Here is a 25,710-nt window from a genome sequence, read left to right on the forward strand (position 1 = left end):
ATTTGGCTCTAGGTGTGCAGAATTGGCCGTGGCCTCGGATGGGGATGCACATTCTGCAGCTATATCTAAAAGGATGCATTCTAGATAGCTCTTGGTCTTGCCTGGATGGTCCCAGGTGAGCACTGCAACCATAAGGATGTGTATCCAGATGCACACCCACACCTGTATGAATGCAAACCACAAACACACTACTTGTTAAAATGTCTCTTTGGGCTGGGTCTTGCTGCTAGTTGGCCCCAGTGGCATTGATTCTAGTTTTGACTGATGGTAAAATGAAGAGCAATTAATCAGAACACCAATGCCATTACCATTAACTGATTCAACTGAAAGGGGTATTTTCTACATTAGTTCTTTCCCTCCAAGGACAGTTTTAATTCCAGTTATTGATTCATTCCCCGTCTTGATTACACCAGTGGGAACTGTACAGTATCATGTAATGCAGTGTGAATTAACCTGCTAACAATTATTGCCCTTGATTGGGAGATGCAAAAATATTAAATTGCTTGGGTCACAGTTTCACACTCCCATTGAGAAACTGCTCAGAAGTGACTTTTCAGACTACTGGAGAACACCCCAACCCCCACTTAAAACAGACAGCTTCTGTTGATGGAGGAATTTGCAAGCTTAAATTACCCTGAATTATTCCCTGGCAGAATAAAAAACCCAATTCCTAACGGTAACTTTCCAGTAATGGAGGTTCTCTATGAATGAAAGTATATGCGCCATGATTTTATGAGCCATTTCTCTGAAGATCATGCACTTTTACAGCTAGGTCTTTGCACCGATGTTGAGACCTGACACCACCCCCAACATTGCAGCCATCCATAATCCCTGTGCTGCATAACTCTTGCAGCAGTTGAAGAAGAGTGGCTCATAGAATCCTAAGTGTTGGAAGGGACCATGCAGGAATCTTCCATCCTACGTGAGGCTCAAACCCACAACCCTGAGATTAAGAGCCTCACATGCTACCAACTGAGCCATCGACCTAGGATTAAGGAAGAATAGAGGGCAAGGAAGGCTTGCGCTATAGCCAAGGATATGTGACAATGACCTTGGGTAGGTTCTACACAGGAACACACACCTGGAAGCAAAGATGAGCATCCTTTTGCCATTGGTATCCATTTGCCATTGTCTTGACCCAAGATGGGGGCACTTGTAACCCTTCAAATGTTGGATTCCTGCTCCATCAACCCTGCCCATCGGGGTTGGAGTCCTATAACAGCTGGTTCCCAACTCTGGCCTGGACTCGCCTTCCTCACTGGTTGTCACTTGGTGGCTCTTAGAATACCATTAAGGAATAGTTGTGAAAAAGAACCCTAACACCCTACTTCTCAGTTCAAGTAAGATGCCTGGTGTAAGGGATTTCAGAACTTTCTTTATTCCTTTAGAGGGAGCTCTTGTTCAAGAAAGCATGGAACAACCAGTTTTGACATGAAAGACATTTGTGTACTATGGAAGAGAATATGACAACCCATTAAGGCTTGCAATATGGCGCTGCTGACATTACTGCTGTTCAAGGAACTGCGCCAATGATCACTGTCTCCAGTTATCTTTGCTGCCATACTAGCGATGGCAGCCTTATTAATGTGTGCTATGTAGAGTTACAATCCCCAGTTTGTTCCTCTGGAAGTGTATCTGTGAGTCAGGATTGTGTGGTAGGGGAACACCACCAGTGATATTATAAAGTTTATGACAATGAAAATCGGATAAGTCAGCACTTGAAAGATTTCGTCTTTCAGCAAAATCTGAGATGTTTACTCAGAGGTAAATTCTATAGGTCCTTATTTCTAGGTGCATAGGATTGCAAGCTTTGACTATACTTATAATATTCTTTATTTAGACAAGCCTTTGGGCTCCTTTGGAACTGGAATGGCTCTTGAAGTCGGTAAATTCTTTCTGCCATGCGGTCTTATAATATCTAGTTATACTTCTGCATTCACTTTTTTTGAGGGGTGAGGAAATGGGCTTATATGTTTCTGAAGAATGATGGAATTTACCTTGGCTTTAAGTATGGTGGGGTACAAATATTTCAGTTAAAACAATTTATAAAAGCTAAGCGCTATACATAAAAATGGTAACACGACCACAGTTCCTGCCTTTATGGGCACAGTCTGCAGTAGACAAGACCGTAAGGGAGGATAAGGGAAATTTTAAAATGGAGGAGATGCAAGTGATGCAATTTATAAAAGCTAAGCGCTATACATAAAAATGGTAACACGACCACAGTTCCTGCCTTTATGGGCACAGTCTGCAGTAGACAAGACCGTAAGGGAGGATAAGGGAAATTTTAAAATGGAGGCGATGCAAGTGGAGAGAAGAAGAAAAAGTTGAATTAGAAAATATAAGAATGAGATGAAGTTTTAAGGATTCTTAAAAAAAAAAAAAAATGAGGGAAGGAAATGAAGCAGTATCACCATCAATATGCAAAGTCTATAAGAAATTCTCGCTCCAGAAGATCCCGTTCAATGCAGTCATTGTCAACCTGCTTCCAGTTTTACATATTCACATTTACAGGAAGTTCTGGGGATTTGGGGGAGAAAAAACCCTGTAATTATGGAATTGCTGGTGGTGCTTCAAAACTGCAGTAGTATGCAAATCGCTTTGCCATTAAGAAGAATCTACTTGCAAAAAAAATAATGGTGAATTATTTCCTAATGTGTTTAGAAAATCAAGGATTTGGGGAAACGTCAGTCAAATAAACAATAAAGATAGAAAGCTTTATATGTGAAATTAACATGATCTGCTTTTAAACATCTGTTCTATTACTGCAGTATCTTATAGCACAACCCCATACATGTTTACCTGAAAGTAATCTGAAATAAGTCCAATGAGATTAACTCCTTAGTTAGGACACAGAAAAATTGCGCTGCATATTCCCCCCTCCCCCAAGATAAAACTATTTTGGGAAGACCGCAGGGACCTCTGGAAATCAAACCAAGATAAACGATGGATCCATCAGCCTTCTGCACATTGGCTTGAGTGTCATCTTGTAGCAGAGTAAGACCAATAGTGTATAATACATCTGGTGACCTTGTGAAATATTTCTAATATTGAGATCCCTGGGATTAGATGGGTCTACTGAGAGAAGAAATGAAAAGCAGAATCAGGGAGAGATGGCAGGACCCTGGCTCTGTAGCTTACCTCTGTATTTGGGTGTGTCCTGCAAATTGACAGTGTTCTGTTGTGCCTCTACCTTTCGTTTCTGCACACTCCTGGTATGGTCACGTATGGTTTCCATGTAAGCCTGGTGAACCTAGCAGCCCCATTGACTTGGAACATGCTCCCTCCCATCTCCCCGTTTCTTCTGCACAAGAAAGAACTTCACATGGCATTGTAATTCTGAAGTGTGCATGCATGCATTTCGCCATGCAATTGTATACACATTGATGAAATCAAGCCGCTATACCAATATATTGCTTTATTTCTCGGTAGTAGTAAATTAAGGCTTTATAGTGAGTCACAGAGTACATGCCAATCTAAACATTAAAGCCCATTTGGAACCAAGTTGTGTTATCCTTTTCCGTTTAGCGCAGCCAACAAGATACCAACTTTCTTTTAGGAAAAAAAGAAAAGACCCTCAAATCTTGCGTAAGAGACCTTATAAGTTCAAAAGGCCCAGCTCTTAACCATTTCCCCTTCAGGACAGACTTACTGTGAGCTAAGGGTGGTGAAGAGAGTAGCTGGCAAGAGATAAGAGAACATCCTACTAAGTAGTCACCTTCTAAATGGAAAGAGGAAAGAAATTAAATGGATGTTAGCTGGTATATCATAGCATTCCCCAGAATAGCTTGATTTGAGATGACCCCATCAGCCAGGGGCGGAGGAAGGGGGGCAGTGGGGGTGGTCCGCCCTGGGTGTCACCACTGAGTGTGGTGACAAAATGGCGACTGGCACTCACTGCCCCTCAGTGAGTGCCAGTCGCCTGCAACACACCCGAGCCATGTGTCTCTCCTGGGAGTGACACGGTGGCTGGGGCATACTTGGCCTTTAATGCGGTTGGATAGATATGATCAGTTTGTAGAAGGAAACTGCAAGACATTATGAGTTGGCCCATGGAAGGGCAGCATTGTACTGAAGGAATGGACATGTGTCTATGCATGTATGTACATATGGAAGCCTCACAAAGGTAATCCATTTCACTTAAAACTAATCACCCCACAAGCTATTCCACTTGTCCCATTGATTTTAGTAGCAGAGATTTAAGCACATCCTTCAACACTATCATTGCAATCACTGGGACTTTAAAGAGCTTCACTTTGCAGGGTCATAGGGAGCATTACTACAAGAATTGTTTTGTTTTCTTCCTTAACATACAGATTTTTCCTCCATACCAGGGCCACCGATTAATTACATCATCTGCCTCCAGTGCAGCTATTATAAAAAAAAACAAACACCTGGAAAAAGAGTGTTTTCCTTCCCACATCTCCCTATAAGAGATGTTTTCAGCATCTGAACTGCCACTCAGAAACCAGTTGTCACCTGACCACGGGGGATTCCGCCTGAAGATATAATCACCCAGGGCTGGTTTTCATATCGAAGGACCAAAAAAATGCTTTGCCAAACACAAATTGGAATAGCATTTCCCGAAATACAAAGTATCTGCGAAATGATCTTCCATAAAGAGAGGAGGAAGGAGAGAGAATTTATCGAGCTTTCAAAGGGCAACGTCTTGCTGTTAATCTGAGTATCTGTGTTTTGGGAAGAATTTGGTAGTCTAGAATGAAGGTGGCAGTTTCTCTTACATCCAGGAGCCTACCCTTGCAACATTTAGCCATGGGAGAAGACTTTAGGTTATACACAAAGCATGGGAGGCAATGGGTGAGCCCAAACATAGCTAGCCAAAGCCCTGAAATAGAAACCCAAAGTGTCTTCTGCAACATATTGACGTTCTGTGGTGGCAGTTGTGCTGAGGTTCCTCAGGATTCCCTAAAGCTAGACAGTCTGAAAACTACTGATTTTGAGAAAACTCTAAAATCTATGTCAATTATGTAGAGGCAGCAATTCTCTGACCCCTTCTTAGGCTCTGAGTGGTGATTTCTGAGGCTGACAGAGCCTTGATTTCCCTAAACAGCTGCTGTCCTTCAGCCATGATTTCAAACACACCGACTTAGCATCTCTGGCAGTCCTTTGACAAGACACCCACTTGAGTTGCCATGCGCACAAGAGATTGCAACTGAGTGTCCATAGGACATTGCCTTTTAAGTCTGTAACAGTGCAGAAATGATAACAACTGGTCTGGCTTTTGTGGGTTTTCTTGAACTAGAGTGTACAGCATCGAAAACCACTGTTCCCCAAGGCTATGACCTTACAGGCTAATTGCTTTACTGTCTGGGAAATATCTCTCTGCCCCAGACAAAGAAATAGAAAATGCAAGTGGAAGTAATTTTAACAGCACAAGGCACCAATGCCAGCAAGAAACAAATATTGGATGCCTGTGACTCCTATCAGATGCTACGAGGAGGATTTTGCCACTGAAAATTACAAAAAAGGCCTTAAAAACCTTTAGTAATAAAAGAGGGTTTCTCTTCTCCAAACTGCAAGTGTCCAGACTCACTATGTATGTCGGATTTGCTGTTTTTCTGTCTCAATGAAAGAGCAGGTCATATTTTTCAAAAGTTCTGGTGTCCTTCATATTTGAGGACTTCCCTGGTTTATTGAAACAATTTAGTTTCAACTTTGCTTCAGGTTATGGAAAAGCATCTGCAATACAGCAAGGCTTCCGGGTTTTAGAAACCAAGGAAAAGGCAGTTTTCTTAAATATTTTCAATTAAGAATCCATCGGCTGAGCCTCCTTAAGTATACCTAAGAGCTCCACTCAGACTTATTACACATCCCTGGTGTTCGTGGGGCATCAGAAATATAGCCTATGTTTAATAGCTGTTGTTTGCATTATAAAGCTGCACTCAGAAAACTGTACCAGTTTAAAGAGGGAAAACGTGAGCTGCTTAAAGGAAATTTGTGAGAACAGAAATCCCTGGTCTGGATGCTCGTGACTTGACTCTGTAAGCAGAGCTTGTCCTGTCCTCCATTTCCCCTTCCCCTCCATGGGGATATTTATAGATTTATGAATAAACTAGAAAGTGCCTGCATGGGTAGAAAGTGGAGCACTTGAAAGGCAAGTCCTACACAGAGGGCAACAGGAGGAGGAGTGAGGAGGAGTGGAAAAAGGAAATGGGGATGAAATCGGGATGGGTGAGCACTGGCTTTGCTGAATGAATGTTAAGGAGTTTCGGTCATAAGGCCTTTCCCAAATGTCATAACACTTCTTATTCATGCATTCTGAAGGAACTGCCTTTAAACCTCAAAAAGCTAAGGCTTCATACCATCTTTTCAGACTAATAAAAACATGATGGGCATGTATACTATTGACGTTATTCCCACTGGTCTCATTTCATGTTCTTGAGGCACTACATGGTGAGCTCGATATTAATGGAAAGTGTCATGCGTGTATTGAAAGTGTAGACCTAGCAAGGATCCTACTTTGTTGTTTTGGGCCAGCCATTCCCGAATTACAGTGGTACCTTGGGTTAAGTACTTAATTAGTTCCGGAGGTCCGTTCTTAACCTGAAACTGTTCTTAACTTAATGCACCACTTCAGCTAATGGGGCCTCCTGCTGCTGCTGCTGCACCACCGCTGCACGATTTCTGTTCTCATCCTGAAACAAAGTTCTTAACCTGAAGCACTATTTCTGGGTTAGCGGAGTCTGTAACCTGAAGCAAATGTAACCTGAAGTGAATGTAAATCGAGGTACCACTGTACTACTAAGAGCCCAACCTCAACTTTTCTGTACATTGCCTGTTCCACAGAAAATGGTATAAAGTTCAACAGAATGGAATCCCCCAGGACATCTTCTATGGGAAACTGGCTTCAGGCACCAGGCCTGTTGGCAGACCAACTCTGTGCTACAAAGATGTCTGCAAAGATGACATGAAGGCTGGCGACATCAACCCTGCCCTTGCAGAAAACTGCATTGCCTGGAGACAGGCAGTCAAGTCATGTATCCATAGCAGTGACCAGAGGAGGAATGGCTGCTGGGAGGAGCACAGAGAGAAGAAACACCATGGTGCATCTGCAACAGCACAACCAAACGCCTTAATCTGCCCCAGCTGCAATGAAACATGTTTCTCCCATATTGGTCTACACAGCCACAGCTCCAATGGTTTGACTCCCCCTCCCCAGGCACACTCCTCCATCCTCTCCTGAGACAGATGGATGCCAACAAATGATATTTTAGACAATATGCAGCCTGCTGAACCAGGGTGTAGCTTTGCTTCTAGTAAAGGTAAAAAGGTAAAGGACCCCTGGACGGTTAAGTCCAGTCAAAGGCGACTATGGGGTTGCGGCGCTCATCTTGCTTTCAGGCCGAGGGAGCTGGCATTTGTTCACAGACAGCTTTCTGGGTCATGTGACCAGCATGACTAAACTGCTTCTGGTGCAATGGAACACCGTGACGGAAACTAGAGGGCACAGAAACGCCATTTACCTTCTCACTGCAGCAGTACCTATTTATCTACTTGCACTGGCATGCTTTCGAACTGCTAGGTTGGCAGGAGCTGGGACAGAGCAACGGGAGCTCACCCCGTCGCGGGGATTCAAACCACCAACCTTCTGATCAGCAAGCCCAAGAGGCTCAGTGGTTTAGACCACAGCGCCACCCACTTCTAGTGTATTGCATCAAAGAGCAGACAGCAATGTAAGACTCAGATGGGAGTAGAAGGGCTGACTGTGCCATGACAAGTTTTATGGGTTCTCTGATTGTCGCATTTGTGTCATAGGCTGGCCATTCATTTGCTAAATGAAAAGAGACAAGGCTAACAGATCCTGAGGGGATGAGGAGAAGACAGGCTCAGATTGCAGGTTTGTGATTATGAATTCTAACTACAAAGGATTTACTATAGTGAAGATTGAAATGTTCAAGAGTTTCTTTGGAGTCTAGCAGAAAGCATTGAGTCTGAGAAAACCCACGCCTTTTTAGATCGGGGATGGAAACGTGTGGCTTTCCAGATTTTGTTGGACTCCAGTGCCCATAACCCTCAGCCAGCAAGGCCAGGCAAACTCCCGGCAAGTCACAGCTTCCCTGTAATTGTTTTAGAGATAAATTGTGATGGGAGGGAGGAAACGAGAAAAGAGCATTGCAAGAGCTACATCATGTACACAGATGCTTCTTCCAGGAGACAGGAAACTTTGATGCAATCTGAGTTAAAGGGAGGTGGCTTATGACAATCTTCAAAGAAAAGCTCTCAACAGGACTCATGACAGACACAAAGAGCAGGGAGCAGGCAGTTTGTTCAGTGCTGAACATCACATTCAAAACACACCTGTGCCAAAGCTAGTTTGCTACTGGTTGCATAATTACAATGACTCGTAAGGACCAGAGTTGGTGGTTATATTGCACTTCTGGCTTTGACACCATTGTTCATTCAACTGTAATTCCAGCACCGAAAATATAAAAAAACTCACACACCCTAAAACTAAAACAGACAAACCTGACAACCTCTCAAATGACAACATGGGCTATGTCTAGATATTATGGCTCTAATTCAGCTAAAAGGTAGCCGTGGTGAAGTTTTGTTGAAAGCAATGAGACTTGTCATGGCTTCTTCCATTTGTTTCAGTAGGATTTCCAGAACAATCCTATGCATGTCTACTTGAAAGGAAGGCTCATTGTTTCCAATGGAATTTACGCCCAGGTAAGTGTGTACAGGCCGGCAGCCTTAGTCACAACTCACTTGGGCATTTGAAGCCAAAAACAAACTGGGACGTCTGTTACTCTCTTTCCAAACTGTACACACACACACACACACACACACACACACACACACAACTATCTTGTAGCTCGGTAACCATAAAGGCTAGAGAATTATGTTTTTAAAATACTAAATGCTGGCATTTTAAAGATTTGAACAAGGCCACTAAAAGGTGTCTTAGGGACCAAATGTAGATGATGCTAAGCCTCTATGTTTTCTGCTTATGGCACACAGAAAGTACAGTTGCTGTATACAGACATTCTGTGCAAGTGTACATACAGACATGTTTAATACTTTGCTTTCCTCAACAAGTGAGACCTGTCGCTTCAGAAAAAGGCAGGGTTGGTGTGCTCTATAATGCAGCGCTTGCAGTGACGTTTGACAAACCGCAAAGCTTCCACCGAGATCTCGCAATCCTGCACGTTCATCATCTGCAAATCAAAGCAGTTGGCTGCCACAATCTGCAGGCCTTGTCCGGTGATGCTTTCACATGACTTCAGGCTCAGCCTCTTCAGATTGAAGCAGTTCAGAGCCAGGAACTCCAAGCCGGCGTCGGAGACCAGAGGACATTTCCCAATGTCTAGCGACTTGAGTTTTGTGCAATTTTTGGCAAGGTACTCCACTCCGTGGTCCGTGATGCCCTCACAGCCCCGTGCGTTGAGGTATCGCAACTTGCTGCAGTACTTGGCGATGTAGCGGATGCCGACGTCGGTGATGCGGGCGCAGTGGGCGATGCTGAGGTACCGCAGGCGCAACTCCAGCTTGGCGATCTCGCGCATGCCAAAATCGCTGACAAAGCGGCAGTCGCTCACGCTCAGCTCCCTGATGGACGTGCAGTAAATCATCAGGTAACGGAGGCCTTCGTCGGTGATGCGGATGCAGCGGCGCAGGTACAGGTGTGTCAACTGAGTGCAGTGGGCAGCAATGGTGTGCAGTCCTTCATCTTCAAGGACAAAGCAGTCCGTCATGTCTAGGTAGCGGATAGAGATCTGTTTTCCATGTAAAGGAGACAACTTGATGGAAGCTTCACGGGTTAAGCTGATGCATGTAACTTTGGAACAACCTAAATTCGGGGAGGAAAAGAGAAGGTGGTTATTTGTGGCTCTGCATCGATGACTACTTCTCCTTTAAGAAAAGAAAATAACCTTATTTAGCAGGGTCTTCTATGCTAGGAATTTGAAGCTTCAGGACCTGTGTAAAAGAGTTTTGGGAAATAATCCATAGTGAATTGGAAAAAAAATGTTTAAAAGTACTTTTCCAAAAAAAAAAACCAGAGTCCTTTTTGTTGGGGATAATTCAGATGGAAATTCCCAGGTGTCAAAAAAGGTTGTTCATGTATGCCACTACTGTGGCCTGTGTTTTGTTAGCCCAAACATGGAAAACGAGTGAGTTCCCAACCAAAGAAGAATGGCAACTTAAGCTGACGGAATAGCTTGCAGACTTAACATATAGAATAAGAGAACAAGAAGAACATACGTTTAGAGAAGATTGGAAAATGTTTATTGAATATATGGGAAATAACTGTGTACAGCTGAAAATGCTGGCAGTATTAAGATAAATCCAACAGTGTAAACAAGTTTTGATGGATGTAATAATGGAATACTGAATGGTTTAGTTTATGTAAAATATGCAGGGATTTATGATATGTAAAATGAACCATGGAAAGAGAAGGAAGGAAGTCATTGATATTTTAAGGATGTTTAAATGAGTATTGAAAATTGTAAAACATTACACACAAACACGGAATTTGAAATTTCCTGCAAGGAATATAATTAGTTAGCATCTTCAAGTTACACAAAATAAGACGTATTCCACAGTTTGGTACCTCTGTTTTGTTTTTTGTTTTTAATTGTATGTAACAAGCAAGTAATATGTAAGTAACAAGCAAGTAATATGTAATGTAACCTTGTACCCATCCTTCCATCAACTCCTGCAGCCAAGCTGGTGCCAAACATATTGCTCTGCTTTCCTTTGAACCACTTCAGCAAGGTCTTGTTGTCTGGTCAGCCCAGGATCTCCAGACACACTGCCCAGGCTTGCACTTGGGGAGGTCACTTCAGTGTTGCTAACACAGTGGTTTGATTTCGCGTCCGGAGGTGTACTCCAGTGTCGAAGCAATGATTCTTCAACATCAACTTCGTTGGACTGGTCTTGTTGTGCGGATGCCTGATTATCGTCTCCCAAAGCAACTACTCTATTCCGAACTAAAAAAATGGAAAGTGTAATGCTGGTGGTCAACAAAAGAGGTTTACAGACTTCTCAAGGCAAGTCTAAGAAAAAGGTAGTATAAACACTGACAACTGGGAAACACTGGCCTGCGAGCGCTCCAATTGGAGAACAGTCTTTACCAAAGGTGTCATGGACTTTGAAGATGCTTGAACTTAGGACAAAAGGTGCTAAGAGGAAGGCACACTTCGCAAACCCTCACCGTGATCAACTCTCATCTGGAAACCTATGTCCCCACTATGGAAGGACGTGTGGATCCAGAATTGGCCTCCACAGTCACTTACGGACTCACTGTTAAGACTGTGTTCATGGAAGACAATCTTACTCAGCTATGAGTGATTGCCAAAGAAGAAGAAGATGACTCCATTGTCTCTCAAGACAGACAGATGCCAACATCAACATTTGTCTTTAGAGGGGCCCAGGTGATGTAACTAATTCATGCCAGTACCAAAAGGCTTTTGCCTACACTCTGGTCTGTACGATCCAAGTTGCTTCTCCTAAGGAATTATGATGCAATGGCAGAGGGTTTAAAAGGAAGATTTAATCCATGCTGTGAGAGCTACGAGCAACTTTGCATCATGCGCGTTGTATCTTCCATGACACAGCATGACCTATGAGCACGGCCAATGTAGCCTGCAGATGTCAGGAAGATTTCTCAGATGAATATCATCTATTTGAGGACTCCAAACCACCTACAAGAAAGGTAAGTAATTCACCCACCACCTTGTCATAGAAGGTCTTTCTGCCTGTGTTTTAAATATAATGACATTTTCCTGTGGCTGAAACCACTTTTCCTGTCCCAAACAATAAAGATGTAAAAACCTGCAGGCTCATAGCAGTTTTCCACAGAGGAAATGTAAAGGATTTGAAATGGAAGGAGAAAGTTTCAAGAGAGCTGAAAGAACTTTGGCCAGCCTTTGAGATAATGGTTTGCAGTCAAGCTCACATGTATAGGAATCTTGCCCAAAACTGATCTCTCTCTTAAAAGTGGAAAAAAACTGAATGCTAACTTCTGTGTGGTTTTGACATGAAAATATTATTTCTAGGATACCTAATTGAACAGAACCTGAACGACTCAAACAAGGCCTTGGGAAACTTTCAAGCTGTCAAATGGTCACAGTAATATTCATAGAATAACTGGCTATTATTACTATTATAAATAAATTTGTATACCGCCCTATACCTGTAGGTCTCAGGGCAGTTCAGAGGATAATAATATAATAATTTAATAATAATTTATATTTTATACCCCCCCATCTGGCTGGGTTTCCCCAGCCACTCTGGGCAGCTCCCAACCAAATATTAAAAATACAATACAGTATTAAACATTAAGAACTTCCCTAAACAGGGCTGCCTTCATATGTCTTTTAAAAGTAAGATAGTTGCTTATTGCCTTGACATCTGATGGGAGGGCGTTCCATAGGGCAGGCGCCACTACCGAGAAGGCCCTCTACCTGGTTCCCTGTAACCTCACTTCTCGTAGTATACATAATCAAAACAAAAACAACCCATTAATGCCCCCAACACATTCTAAAAGGGCGTTGGAGGAACATTTTTGCCTGGTACCTAAATGTGTATAATGAAGGCACCAGGTGAACCTTGTTCATGCAAAGGACAGGTCTCACTGCATGGTTACAAATAGATTCCCAGAAAAAATGCACCTTTAGCAACATGCACACTTTGGAAATATGCAGGTGTATTCGATACATGTGCTGAGCTAGATGCACACCTCCTGCCCTTGCATGTTCAGTCAGTTCCACGTGATTACGGACACCAAACTCACTCACCCGCTCCCTCTTTCTGCCTTAATGCTCGCTCACATAAAAGCTATAGATTGTGTGCACCTGCTCATTCAGGAGAGTTCTCACACCAACAGCGATGCAATGGATGACTCTGCTCAAGAACATGTGGAAAGGAATGTGGATCGTGACAAATCTCATTCTCTCCCGTGCAAATATCCTGGATAATTCTATCTGCTTCCTGACACATATGTCTGGAAGTGAGCCAAAGTGGTTAAATCATCCATACACACAAACACACCATTGTCATCTTTTTTGCTATTCGTCATGAATTTATGCAGCTACTTTCCTTTCCTTTATCTTATTTATGATTTTCAGTTTTATACATTTCAATAATTTTACCCCCATTTTAACATACAAAAACTTATGGAATATGCAGGAATGGCGAAACTTACGGGAAGAATGAGAAATCAAGATAAACTTTTTATAAAAGAATGGAAATAGTTTATGGATTATTTACAAACAAACTGCAAAGAGATAAAAACATTGGCAGGATTATTGTAATAACCTGCAGTTTTATAAAAGTATATATTTAAAGCAGATGAATAAAAGAGCAAATTAAGTTAATTTGGATATGCAGACGATATTAAAAATAAATTTAAGGAACCGCAGAAAGAGGGGGAAGGAAGTCAAGTTTTGAAATGTTAAAATGATTGTAAAATTAATGAATTGTATAAACCTGAAAAGCATAAATATTTTTTAAAAATAAAAACCCCCAGCTACTTTTAAGTCCCATTGATATTTGTCTGTAACACTCAATGGGTACTTCTGGTGTGTGGTTCAATAGGCTATAGATGCTGATATGCATCACTGTATTCTTCGTATCCTTTTAATATGGCAATAAGTTGAGTTCAGAGCAGGCAGCTGAGACTTGGTCTGCCAAGTTTCATTAAGAGGAACCAGAAAGATGTGCATATTCCTTAGCTCAGACAACCTCTCCAGCAGAGGGCAGTATTGCACACACCGTTCAGCACAACGTTTTGAATATTTGGGAATTAATTCAATCTCATTCTGTTGTAGCAACTGCAATGAAGAGAACCCTGTAGAAACTAAAGACTTGGATGGGCAAAAGTGACCATTGCAGCTTCTCTCGGCTTCCATATTTTGAAGTTAGGGAAGTTTTAAGTGAGGGAACTTAGGGTTTTGAAAAAGACCTCATGAAAATAAATCAGCATTTTAATGAATATTTCTCCTGATCTGCACATTTTGGTGTGCAATTTTTCCTAATCTATGCATTTTTGCAAACCAATTTCCCCAGTATAGTGCATTTTTGTATGTTATTTTCACTAAAATATGTACATTTACACCAGTATATGCATTTTTGTGCACATTACTTGTCTGAATAACTGCATCGCAATATTTGGGAACAGCGAATTTCAAAGGATGACTTTGTTTTGGTTCATGTATTGTTTTGGAAAATGCAAGTCTGGTAGGCCTGCCTTTAAATGCAACCTGAACTGAATTTATCCCACACCCCTAGTTGTATTATAATAGCTAGTCTTTAAGGTGCCACTCTGAGGACACGGGTGGCGCTGTGGGTTAAACCACAGAGCCTAGGGCTTGCTGATCAGAAGGTCGGCGGTTTGAATCCCCGTGACGGGGTGAGCTCCCCTTGCTCGGTCTCTGCTCCTGCCAACCTAGCAGTTTGAAAGCACGTCAAAGTGCAAGTAGATAAATAGGTACCACTCTGGTAGGAAGATAAACGGTGTTTCCGTGTGCTGCTCTGGTTTGCCAGAAGCGGCTTAGTCATGCTGGCCACATGACCCAGAAGCTGTACGCCGGCTCCCTCGGCCAGTAAAGCGAGATGAGCACCGCAACCCCAGAGTCGGCCACGACTGGACCTAATGGTCAGGGGTCCCTTTACCTTTACCTTTAAGGTGCCACTGGACTCTTTGTTGGTTTTGTATACCTGAGGCAATTTCTGCCTCTGCAAACTATGGCTTTAATTGAAAAGACACATGAAATTTAATTTAAGCAAAAGGTCACTTTAGAGAAATGAGCATTAGCCTTGAAGGTTTTTTTAAAGATCAGAAAATAGAAAAGAAAAGAAAAATGCATCAACTAGAACACAAAGGAGTTGGGATTTAGCTTTTAAGCATTCCATTCACACACAAGCACACCCATTCATCCATCATTTTTTCATTTCCCTACACACAGAGACTAGAATCAGCATTCCATTTCAAATATCAAGCACCGCTGAGCAGATACAAGTCTGAACCTTGGCATCCGCAACAAGAGGGCTTTAGCCCTTTGCCCCATGCGGTGGTCCTGATCTGGTGACCTATGCCTGCAATGTGCATTGCCAAACAGCAAGCAAAAAGAACAAAAGCTGTTGGGTTAAACTTCCTATTCCCATAAGCCAGCATGGAGGTTTAGGAGGATGGGGTGTGTGTGAAGAGGAGAGGCCCTGGGGGCCAGATGGGAAGACTTTGGGGGCCACAATAAGCCATTTATTTATTTATACCCCGCCCATTTGGCTGTGTTTCCCCAGCAACTCTGGGCAGCTCCCAACAGAATATTAAAAGCACAATAAAACATCAAACATTAAAAACTTCCCTAAACAGGGCTGCCTTCAGGTGTCTTCTAAAAGTCAGATAGTTGTTTATTTCCTTAACATCTGATGGGAGGGTGTTCAACAGGGAGGGTGCCACCACCAAGGAGGCCCTCTGCCTGGTTCCCTGTAACCTCACTTCTCAAAGTGAGGGAACTGCCAGAAGGCCCTTGGAGGTGGACCTCAGTGTCCGGGCTAGATGATGGGGGTGGAGATGCTCCTTCAGGTATACTGGGCCGAGGCCGTTTAGATCTTTAAAGGTCAGCACCAACACTTTGAATTGTGCTCGGAAACATACTGGATACCAATGTAGGTCTTTCAGGACTGGTGTTATGTGGTCTCGGTGGCCACTCCCAGTCACTAGTCTAGTTGCCGCATTCTGGCTTAGTTGTAGTTTCCGGGTCACCTTCAAAGGTAGCCTTCAAAGGTAGTGCGTTGCAGTAGTCCAAGCGGGAGATAACTAGAGCATGCACCACTCTGGTAAGACAGTCTGCGGGCAGGTAGGGTCTCAGCCTGCGTACCACATGGAGCTGGTAGACAGCTGCCCTGGACACAGCGCCTCTTAGTTGAAAAGCCAGTGTGGTGTAGTGGTTAAGAGCGGTAGACTCGTAATCTGGGGAACCAGGTTCACGTCTCTGCTCCTCCACATGCAGATGCTGGGTGACCTTGGGCTAGCCACACTTCCTTGAAGTCTCTCAGCCCCACTCACCTCACAGAGTGTTTGTTGTGGGGGAGGAAGGCAAAGGAGAACGTTAGCCGTTTTGAGACTCCTTCGTTTAGTGATAAAGCGGGTTATCAAATCCAAACTCCTCCTCCTCATCCCTGACTTAAGCAAAGTTCTCCACCCAAATTTAAGCACAGATATATTTTCTATTACCTGACACATCCAAGTGCTCCAGGTTGGGACACAGCGACACCACATCGAAGACCGCCTCGTTGGAAATATTGTAGCAACCCGGCACCTCTAACTGCCTCAGTTCAGGGCAGCACTGAGCAATAGTATAGAGTCCTCTGTCTGTGAGCCGCCTGCAGCCACTAACAATTACCGTCTCCAACATGAGACAGACGTTGGGCGTGTCCTGGCAAAGTCGCCGAGTCAGCACCTTCAGGGCTCTGTCCACGTTGATTGTCTCGCCCGTCAAGCGAATAGTCCTCCAGAGATGTGGGTCCCAAGCAAGATTATACCAGCGGCGACACACACGGGCGCAGCAGCACAGCTGGTTGGTAGGCAGGAAAGAGAAAATCTGGATCACTGAATGGTCCGGCAGCCGGTCGATGTTAGCCCGTTCCTTCTGAAGTCGGGAGGCAGACCGGATGAGAGGATGGGTGAGGCGGGTTGGAGGAGGCGAGTGAACCATTGCGATGGTCTCCCCAGTAATTGAAGAGGACGATGTGGAAGATCCCCGGCCATTCTGCAAAATGTGCGAATTTGGCGGACATATTAGCGCTGGGCTGGGCGTGCTGAGAGTCCGCATGCTCAGGTCCGAATCTGAAAGAAACCAAAACACATAGAGATGAGAATGACCCATGTTTTGGAGGAGCCCATGTTTTAAAATATCATGAAGTCATCAGAAGGATTTGGATTCTTAGCAATAGAAGATGCCCCCCAAAAACTGATTGATGGTGCTAATCGAAATCAGATATTGCCCCGATTTGGCCATGACTTATGTCAGGAACGAACCAGAGCAAGCCTTGGGCTTGTATGCTCTCCTGTGTTCTGTTGGGACCAGGAGCTTGTAAGTCCTTTCTTTCTTTCTTTCTTTCTTTCTTTCTTTCTTTCTTTCTTTCTTTCTTTCTTATAGTTTCTTATAATTTGTTGTGTCACCTGGAGTCATAAACTGTGGTTACCCCTAACTATGATTAATGTCTTACAAGCCAACAGTCTTCTCCCAATAAAGTTTGACAAAACATATACAAAAGTTAATGTCAAAATTTCCAGTATCTTTTTATATCAAAGATAAAAGAAACTAATCTAAATAAAAACAAAACAAAGGAAAACAAAGAGAGAAAGAAAAAAGAAATTCCAATTCTTTGTCAGTCAGCTATATATGTAGAAAAATATTCAAAACACCCACTCCAAGATAACACCCAACAATTCCACTTTCTATAAACCAATATTTTCTTCCATCCTCAAACCCAGATATCACAAGTCCATTTTCTTGTAAAAAGTCGCTAAGGGGTTCCCAGCCTTTAGTAAATATTGACAACGATTTTTCCCTAACTAAACACATCAACTTCCCCAACTTGTAAGGCAAAACATGGGCTATGAATCTGACTTTCTGAAATTAACCATAGTTAGTATTAACCATAGTTCTCAGTTCAGATGACACAGGAAGCTGCAGTTAAGTAGAAGTGGATGATTCCAAACTCCTCCTCTGGACTGCATGCTCTGTCGAAACTATGATATACTGCAAAGTATGAACATAGCTGTTCGAGTCACAGGAATGACTAACAGAACATGCATTTTATTAACAGATTCCTATACCGTAAACGTGGGATGTGGGTGGCGCTGTGGGTTAAACCACAGAGCTTAGGACTTGCCAATCAGAATGTCGGCAGTTCGAATCCCCGCGATGGGGTGAGCTCCCGTTGTTCGGTCCCAGCTCCTGCCAACCTAGCAGTTTGAAAGCACATCAAGTGCAAGTAGATAAATAGGTACCACTCCAGCGGGAAGGTAAACCGTGTTTCCGTGCGCTGCTCTGGTTCGCCAGAAGCAACTTAGTCATGCTGGCCACATGACCCGGAAACTGTACGCCGGCTCCCTCGGCCAATAAAGCGACATGAGCACCGCAACCCCAGAGTTGGTCACGACTTGACCTAATGGTCAGGGGTCCCTTTACCTTTACCTATACCGTAAACACAGATATGTACTACCAACTCTTCATACTTAGATATAAGGAAATAGGTACAAAAATTCAGCGATAGGGAAGTGTATAGTTTTCCCTAAGCATGTATTTAGAGGGTTTCCCCAGGAAACTACTGTCAGGTACACTACAGGGTGTACTGAGAAGGGAAACCCTCCCATATTTCAGTTGATCCTGTCCATTTTTCCCTCCTAGACCCATTGGTACACGGTCTCTGGTCACTTTTCCCAAATGAAATGTGGCCCTCAGCTCTGAAATGTTGCTTAAAGGTAAAGGTACCCCTGACCATTAGGTCCAGTTGTGGCCGACTCTGGAATTGTGGCGCTCATCTCGCTCTATTGGCCAAGGGAGCCGGCATACAGCTTCCGGGTCATGTGGCCAGCATGACTCAGCCGCTTCTGGCGAACCAGAACAGCGCACGGAAACGCCGTTTACCTTCCTGCCGCAGCGGTCCCTATTTATCTACTTGCACTTTGACGTGCTTTCGAACCGCTAGGTTGGCAGGAGCTGGGACCGAGCAACGGGTGCTCACCTCGTTGGGGGAGTTGAACCACCGACCTTCTGATCGGCAAGCCCTAGGCTCTGTGGTTTAACCCACAGCACCACCCGTGTCCCTCGTTGCTTACTCGTCAAAGCCATTCAACAGGGGATTTTTTTTATAACTGAAGGAAGATAGCCTTACTGGCATTGATTCTAGACACAGTTGTAAGCAGGGTGGATTTGATTTAAATCAAATCAATTTAAATCATGATTTAAATCACGATTTAAATCACTAGTCAGCAAGACTTGATTTATTATTTTTTAATTTATTTTTATGAAAGACTCATTCTTGCTGGTCTCATCTTAATATTTACAACCAGAGGAAGGTTTTATTTTTGGAAGAATAAATTTTCAGAGTAGTTTTTTACAGTTATATCAAAAATTATTGATTTGGTTATAACTATTAGAAATACACAGACACATAATTATGAAATCATTGTGAGATTTAATATGTTAAAATAATCAGAAATTATTGTGAGGTTGAATAAAGAGGCCAAATAAAAGGTCATGCTTAATCTCTACCCACAAATCCCCCAGCCCCCGTCAGCATCCGGCATTGCTTTAAGCGAGCAGAGAAATTAAAAGTTGACAATTGGGCGAGGCTTCCTCCAAAACCTCTTAATCAGCTCTTGGCAGAGACGCTCAGTCGTGTCAGACACTTGCAGATTTGAGGAAAGGTTGACCTTTTACCTTGTCATGACCAAGACTCCTTTTCCTATCCCAGATCAGATAACAAGGTGGCTTCTCGTGTCAGCACCGCACAATGTTTCTTGTGTTAGCACAGGGAGCAGCATAAGGCTCTCAAATGCACAACTACACCCTTTGGGCACCATAACTATAAAACAATGCAGTTTTCAAGTTATAATACTGTCACCTGCTCCAAGACGTCTACATGTTTGCTGGTACAATGCAGAGCAGGCACAGCAACTCCTAGGAGAGTTCCTCACCATAAGAACATAAGAATACGCTTGTAGGATCAGGCCAGCAGTCCACTATTCTAGCATCCTGTTCTCACAGTGGCACAACAGCAGTCTCCCCTCTTGGGGTTTCCAGCTACTCAATATTATCTTTCCACAAGGGCCAACACTGATGCCGAAATCCAGCATCGCCTGAGCTCTGCAAGTGCAGTTTTCTCCCCACTGAAGTGCAGAGTGTATCTGAAGAAGTGTGCATGCACACGAAAGCTTATACCAAGAACTAACTTAGTTGGTCTTTAAGGTGCTACAGGAAGGAATTTTTTTATTTCGACTATGGCAGACCAACACGGCTACCCATCTGTAACTGAAGTGCAGAATGTTTGAGGACCGGGACATTCACAGGGAAACCAAAATGCTTGTTTACAAAGCTATTGTACTACCAACCTTACTGTATGCTTGTGAAACATGGACCACTTATAAACGCCATCTCCAACTCCTCAAAAGATTCTATCAACGGTGTCTCCAAAATTTTTTGCACATCACTTGGGCAGACAGAAGAACTAACGCCAGTGTACTAGAAGAAGTAAAGATCACCAGTGTCGAAGCGATGACTCTTCAACATCAACTTTGTTGGACAGGCCATGTTGTGCGGATGCCTATCGTCTCCCAAAGCAACTACTCTATTCCGAACTTCAAAATGGAAAGCTTAATGCTGGTGGTCAGCAAAAGAGGTTTAAAGACTCTCTCAAGGCAAATCTAAGAAAATGTACTATAAACACCGACAACTGGGAAACACTGGCCTGCGAGCACTTCAATTGGAGAACAGCCTTTACCAAATGTGTCATGAACTTTGAAGACGCTCAAACTCAGGATGAAAGGGAGAAACGCGCTAAGAGGAAGGCACATTTGGCAAACCCTCACCATGATCAACTCCCGCCCAGAAACCTATGTCCCCACTGTGGAAGGACGTGTGGATCCAGAATTGGCATCCACGGTCACTTATGGCTCACTGTTAAAACTGTGTTTATGGAAGAGAATCTTACTCAGCTACAAGTGATTGCCAAAGAAGATGATTCGGGAGCCTCTGACACTGACCATGGGGTGAAGTGAACAGAGAAATCACCAGTCCTTCTTCAGACCTTTTTATATATTTCCCAAGCGTTCATGCCCTATCACTGTCTCTGCTAGTTTACAGTCATACAAAGAACAACAGCTTTAATGACAGCGTGGTATTGGTAAAGTATAGCGGGAGGGCAATCTAAAATTGCCCTGTGTGCTTTAAACATTATTTTCCACCAAACAAGATAATTGGCTTGTTTTATCAAGGCACTTAATTGCAACACTTGTTTAAAATGCTGGGATGTGTGTATTTATATTATGGGGAACTCAACATTGAAAAAGCAGGCCATTACTTTCCCCTGTGTGATTATCGGAGCTATTTTGCACGATGATTATAATTATAGTTTCCCTCCAATTCTCAGGATTGTTTGTTGACCCTGAAATAAGGAGGAGGAGTGGTTGTTTGATGAAGAATGTGCAGCTATGCAGTGGTGTAAGCCCTTGTTCTCTGTACCAGATGTGAAGATTTAGTGCCATAATGAGAAGAGATTGTGTATAAAAACATGCACTGCGGAGTCAAATATTGAGGTCAGAAGTGCAGCACGTGTGCATATTGTATATTATTTTCATTTTTAGCCCAGCTTTCTGCAACCACCTGCCCATGGTGACTTGCGACAGTTACAAAATACCTTTAATAATATTATCAAAAGCCCAAAACAAGTACCCCAAAAAGCAAGAGCAGGAAAAAACGGCAGTTGATGCAAAACCACTATCACTCTTTGCCTCCCACCGATGAGCAACTGAGATGCAGCGACAAAATTCTGTCTCGATACTTTTCATTCATTCAGCTCAATGGGAAGAGGAGAGCTGAGCCGCCGTGTAATATGTGGTCTCATTCAAATGCATTTATTTACTAAGGATCTCCTGAGGCTCTGGGATGGTACAGTATCAGTGAACAATTGCATCAAAAGGCCTGTCAGGATTTACTCCTTGCCTGTACTTCTTAATGGGCACCTGTGAGATCGTATGGCACATATGGTGGTGGAGACAGGTTGGTTCATATTGACACCAATGTGTGGCTGATGGTTGGGTACTATTTGCTCACTTAAAAAGCAGTCCGTATAGTTAAAGCTATGGTTTCCCCAGTAGTGATGTATGGAAGTGAAAGCTGGACCATAAAGAAGGCTGATCGCCAAAGAATTGATGCTTTTGAATTATGGTGCTGGAGGAGACTCTTGAGAGTCCCATGGACTGTAAGAAGATCAAACCTATCCATTCTGAAGGAAATCAGCCCTGAGTGCTCACTGGAAGGACAGATCCTGAAGATGAGGCTCCAATACTTTGGCCACCTCATGAGAAGAGAAGACTCCCTGGAAAAGACCCTGATGTTGGGAAAGATGGAGGGCACAAGGAGAAGGGGACGACAGAGGACGAGATGGTTGAATACTGTTCTTGAAGCTACCAGCATGAGTTTGACCAAACTGCGGGAGGCAGTGGAAGACAGGAGTGCCTGGCGTGCTCTGGTCAATGGGGTCACGAAGAGTCGGACACGACTAAACAACTAAACAACAACAACAACAAAAAAGCAGTGCTTTGTTTTCCAGTCTCTTTAAACTTGAGGAGGAACTGGGAAACCTGACTGGGTTGCCTGTGGGCTGAACCCAGAAATGAACTGAATGAAAATAAATGCTGTGAAAGAGAAACAGAGAAGCAGAAGTGATAAATAATAGACTTAGAGATAGAATCATAGATTGTAGAGTTGGAAGGGACCACAAGGGTCCCGCAATGCAGGAATTGTTCACCCAACACAGAACTCAAACCCACAACCCTGAGATTAAGAGTCTCGTTCTCACCCAACTGAGCTACCTCAGGCTTGCATGAAAGGCTGAGAAGAGTGTTTTCTTTCACATATCTTGCTTGGGTGTCAGGGACCATGCTGAGGATGGCTGCACTGAGGAAGAATGGTGGGGGCCACCCCCTCCCCCTGATCCTGAATCTTCCCAGGAACAGGAGGACAGCATAGATTTGGAACAGTGGTTTGCAGAGGGGCACAGTTCAGAAGGCAGAAGCTGGGAAATACTGGATGGGGAACTACTAGCAGAAGAAACACTGGAAGAGAGAGAGTTAACAGATTCACAGTCTCTGGACAGCATTCACCCCTACCCCCCTTCTCCAAAGACACATAGAGCTCAGAAAATGTTCGAACAGAAAGCACAGAGGGTACAAATTCAGATTACAAAATGTAGGAGTGACGTAGATTAATAGGGATGGAGGAGAAGAGTGACCCTTAATTGGGAGAACTGCCATTTTTAGGAGATGTGTTATTTGTTCTTTCACTGTGATTATTAAAGATTCTAACCGGTAAGGTGTTCCTTTTGTTTGATCTCTTATCTACTGACACAGGGGGAAGAAGCCTGATATTGGGCCACTCACTTCCATTGCAGCAATGGACGAACTGAAGAGTGGAGGCAATGGTTCCCCTGACCCATAACTCTTTGACCAAGTAGCTGTGGTGGCAAGTTGAGTGACTGGATACCTGGATCACCTTTCCCCCTCACACAATTGTTAGTAGCAGAACCGAGATTCCTCCACCCTCTGGCTGTGTTGAACATCCCAGTGCCTGGGGACACGAACTCTGAAAGTTCAACCACGTGAAGAACTGCACTGCACTTAATATCTATGACACAGTGGAATGACAGGTCAGACCAGAGCACAAAACGTGAGGAAGGTTTGGAGTTCTTTTGTGAAAATCTGGATTTAATTTCTTCCTCCGCCAGTTCTGTCCCTTGCCACTTGGCAAGAATGATTTTTGCTTCCCGTATTTTGAATAGAACTAAAAATACCACAGTTGCCTTTGTTTAACAAACAAAAAGCAGCAATCTGCATATGCGAAGTCTGCCAAGACATTTTTGGTTTTGCATCAGCATCTTCAACGGTGCCAGTGCAGCAACTCTGCAAAGGGTTTGTCATTGCCGCAAAGTCACTTGGATACAGACATATCAAGGGGAACAGTTATGTTTATACATACAGTGTGTGTGACTTAAAATAAATACACATGGTGAAAGCGAATCTTGCAAAAAGACCAGACTAAGTTTTTTTCCTTAATTGCTTAATTATTGCAGGAATTACATAAGCAAAACAAAATGCTAATTAAGGTTTATCTAAGTAAGGTTTATCTTTTTGCCAGACAGCTAAGCATTGTCCTGATAAGAATCCATGGTCCCTGAGGATGGTTCCTTACCAGTAACACACTAGTAAGACCAGCAATATAACCTTGCAGTGCGCAGCTGTTTTGTACAGGCATCTGCCTGGCCGGCCCCAAATATGGTAACGCTGCAATACCAAAGTTGCGAAAGCTAAAGGGACCCCTGACCATTAGGTCCAGTCGTGACCGACTCTGGCGTTGCGATGCTCATCTCGCTTTATTGGCCGAGGGAGCCAGGGTACAGCTTCCAGGTCATGTGGCCAGCATGACTAAGCCGCTTCTGGCGAACCAGAGCAGCCCACGGAAACGCCGTTTACCTTCCCACCAGAGCAGTACCTATTTATCTACTTGCACTTTGACGTGCTTTCGAACTGCTAGGTTGGCAGGAGCAGGGACCAAGCAACAGGAGCTCACCCCGTCGCGGGGATTTGAACCGCCGACCTTCTGATCAGCAAGCCCTAGGCTCTGTGGTTTAACCCACAGCGCCACCCGAGGTGCGAAACCTCCTGATCAATTTGGTTGCCGTCTTCTGCCCTTTCCCCAGCTCTGCAATATCCATTTTGAGATGCAGCAACCAAAGCTGTACACGGTATTCCAAGTGCAATCGCAACATAGAAATATGAAAGTAAAATGCCTGTTATATTTCTGGTTCACTCATGAGGAATACTAATTCTGCACAGTTAATGGAAGGAGCTCCTCGGTGGACAAGGGACAATATTTGACCTGGATCATGATGTGACCTCTTGCTGTTGGTTCTTTAGTACGGTGTTTTCCAAACTTGGGTCTTCAGCTGTTTTGGGACTACAATTCCCATCATCCCTGGCCACTGGTCTTGCTAGCTAGGGATGATGGGAGTTGTAGTCCAAAAACAGCTGGAGACCCAAGTTTGGGAAACACTGCTTTAACATATCAACTGTACAGACACAAGGAAAATGGTATAAATGAACCCAGATGTAATTCAGTTTACATTTACGTATGGCTATTTACTGGGGGGGAGGGGGTTGCTTTACTCCTAGGCTGGTACACATTACCATTTTACTCTGGCTCCAGTAGACTTCCACCATTGGCATTTGAAGCCATATGCACATGATGTTAGCCACAAACCAAATTACCCTGTAGTATCTTAATCCAGTTTGATGTGTTTTCCCTCAAGCCAGCTTTCATTCAGTTTGCAAATGCAAGCCATGTGTACATTTGAGATAGCCATTGCAGATGTCCAGATGACAGCTTCAGCTCATCATTATCATCATCTATGTATGGAAGTGAGAGCTGGACCATAAAGAAGGCTGATCACCAAAGAATTGATGCTTTTGAATTATGGTGCTGGAGGAGACTCTTGAGAGTCCCATGGACTTCAAGAAGATCAAACCTATCCATTCTGAAGGAAATCAGCCCTGAGTGCTCACTGGAAGGACAGATCCTGAAGATGAGACTCCAATACTTTGGCCACCTCATGAGAAGAGAAGACTCCCTGGAAAAGACCCTGATGTTGGGAAAGATTGAGGACAAAAGGAGAAGGGAACGACAGAGGACGAGATAGTTGGGCAGTGTTCTCGAAGCTACCAACATGAATTTGACCAAACTGCGGGAGGCAGTGGAAGACAGGAATGCTTGGTGTGCTCTGGTCCATGGGGTCACGAAGAGTTGGACATGACTAAATGACTAAACAACAACAAAATTATTTATACCCCATCCATCTGGCTGGGTTTCCCCAGCCACTCTGAGCAGCTCCCAACAAAGTATTAAAAACACGATAAAACATCAAACATTAAAAACTTCCCTAAGCAGGGCTGCCTTCAGA

General features: G+C 43.6%; 1 protein-coding gene across 1 annotated transcript; it reads right to left on the reverse strand.

Moving 5' to 3' along the window:
• Positions 1 to 3,403: 3,403 nt before the first annotated feature.
• FBXL7 (F-box and leucine rich repeat protein 7) lies at positions 3,404 to 16,817 on the reverse strand. The gene is made up of 2 exons (XM_081014905.1): positions 16,202 to 16,817; positions 3,404 to 9,811 (listed from the first exon to the last, which is right to left on the reverse strand). The coding sequence occupies exons 1-2, from the start codon at positions 16,797 to 16,799 to the stop codon at positions 9,075 to 9,077; spliced, it is 1,335 nt and encodes a 444-aa protein (XP_080871031.1). The 5' UTR covers positions 16,800 to 16,817; the 3' UTR covers positions 3,404 to 9,074.
• Positions 16,818 to 25,710: the final 8,893 nt, after the last annotated feature.

This window comes from Podarcis pityusensis (assembly GCF_964106645.2).
Source record: "Podarcis pityusensis genome assembly, chromosome: 7".
Taxonomy (NCBI): Eukaryota; Metazoa; Chordata; class Lepidosauria; order Squamata; family Lacertidae; genus Podarcis; species Podarcis pityusensis.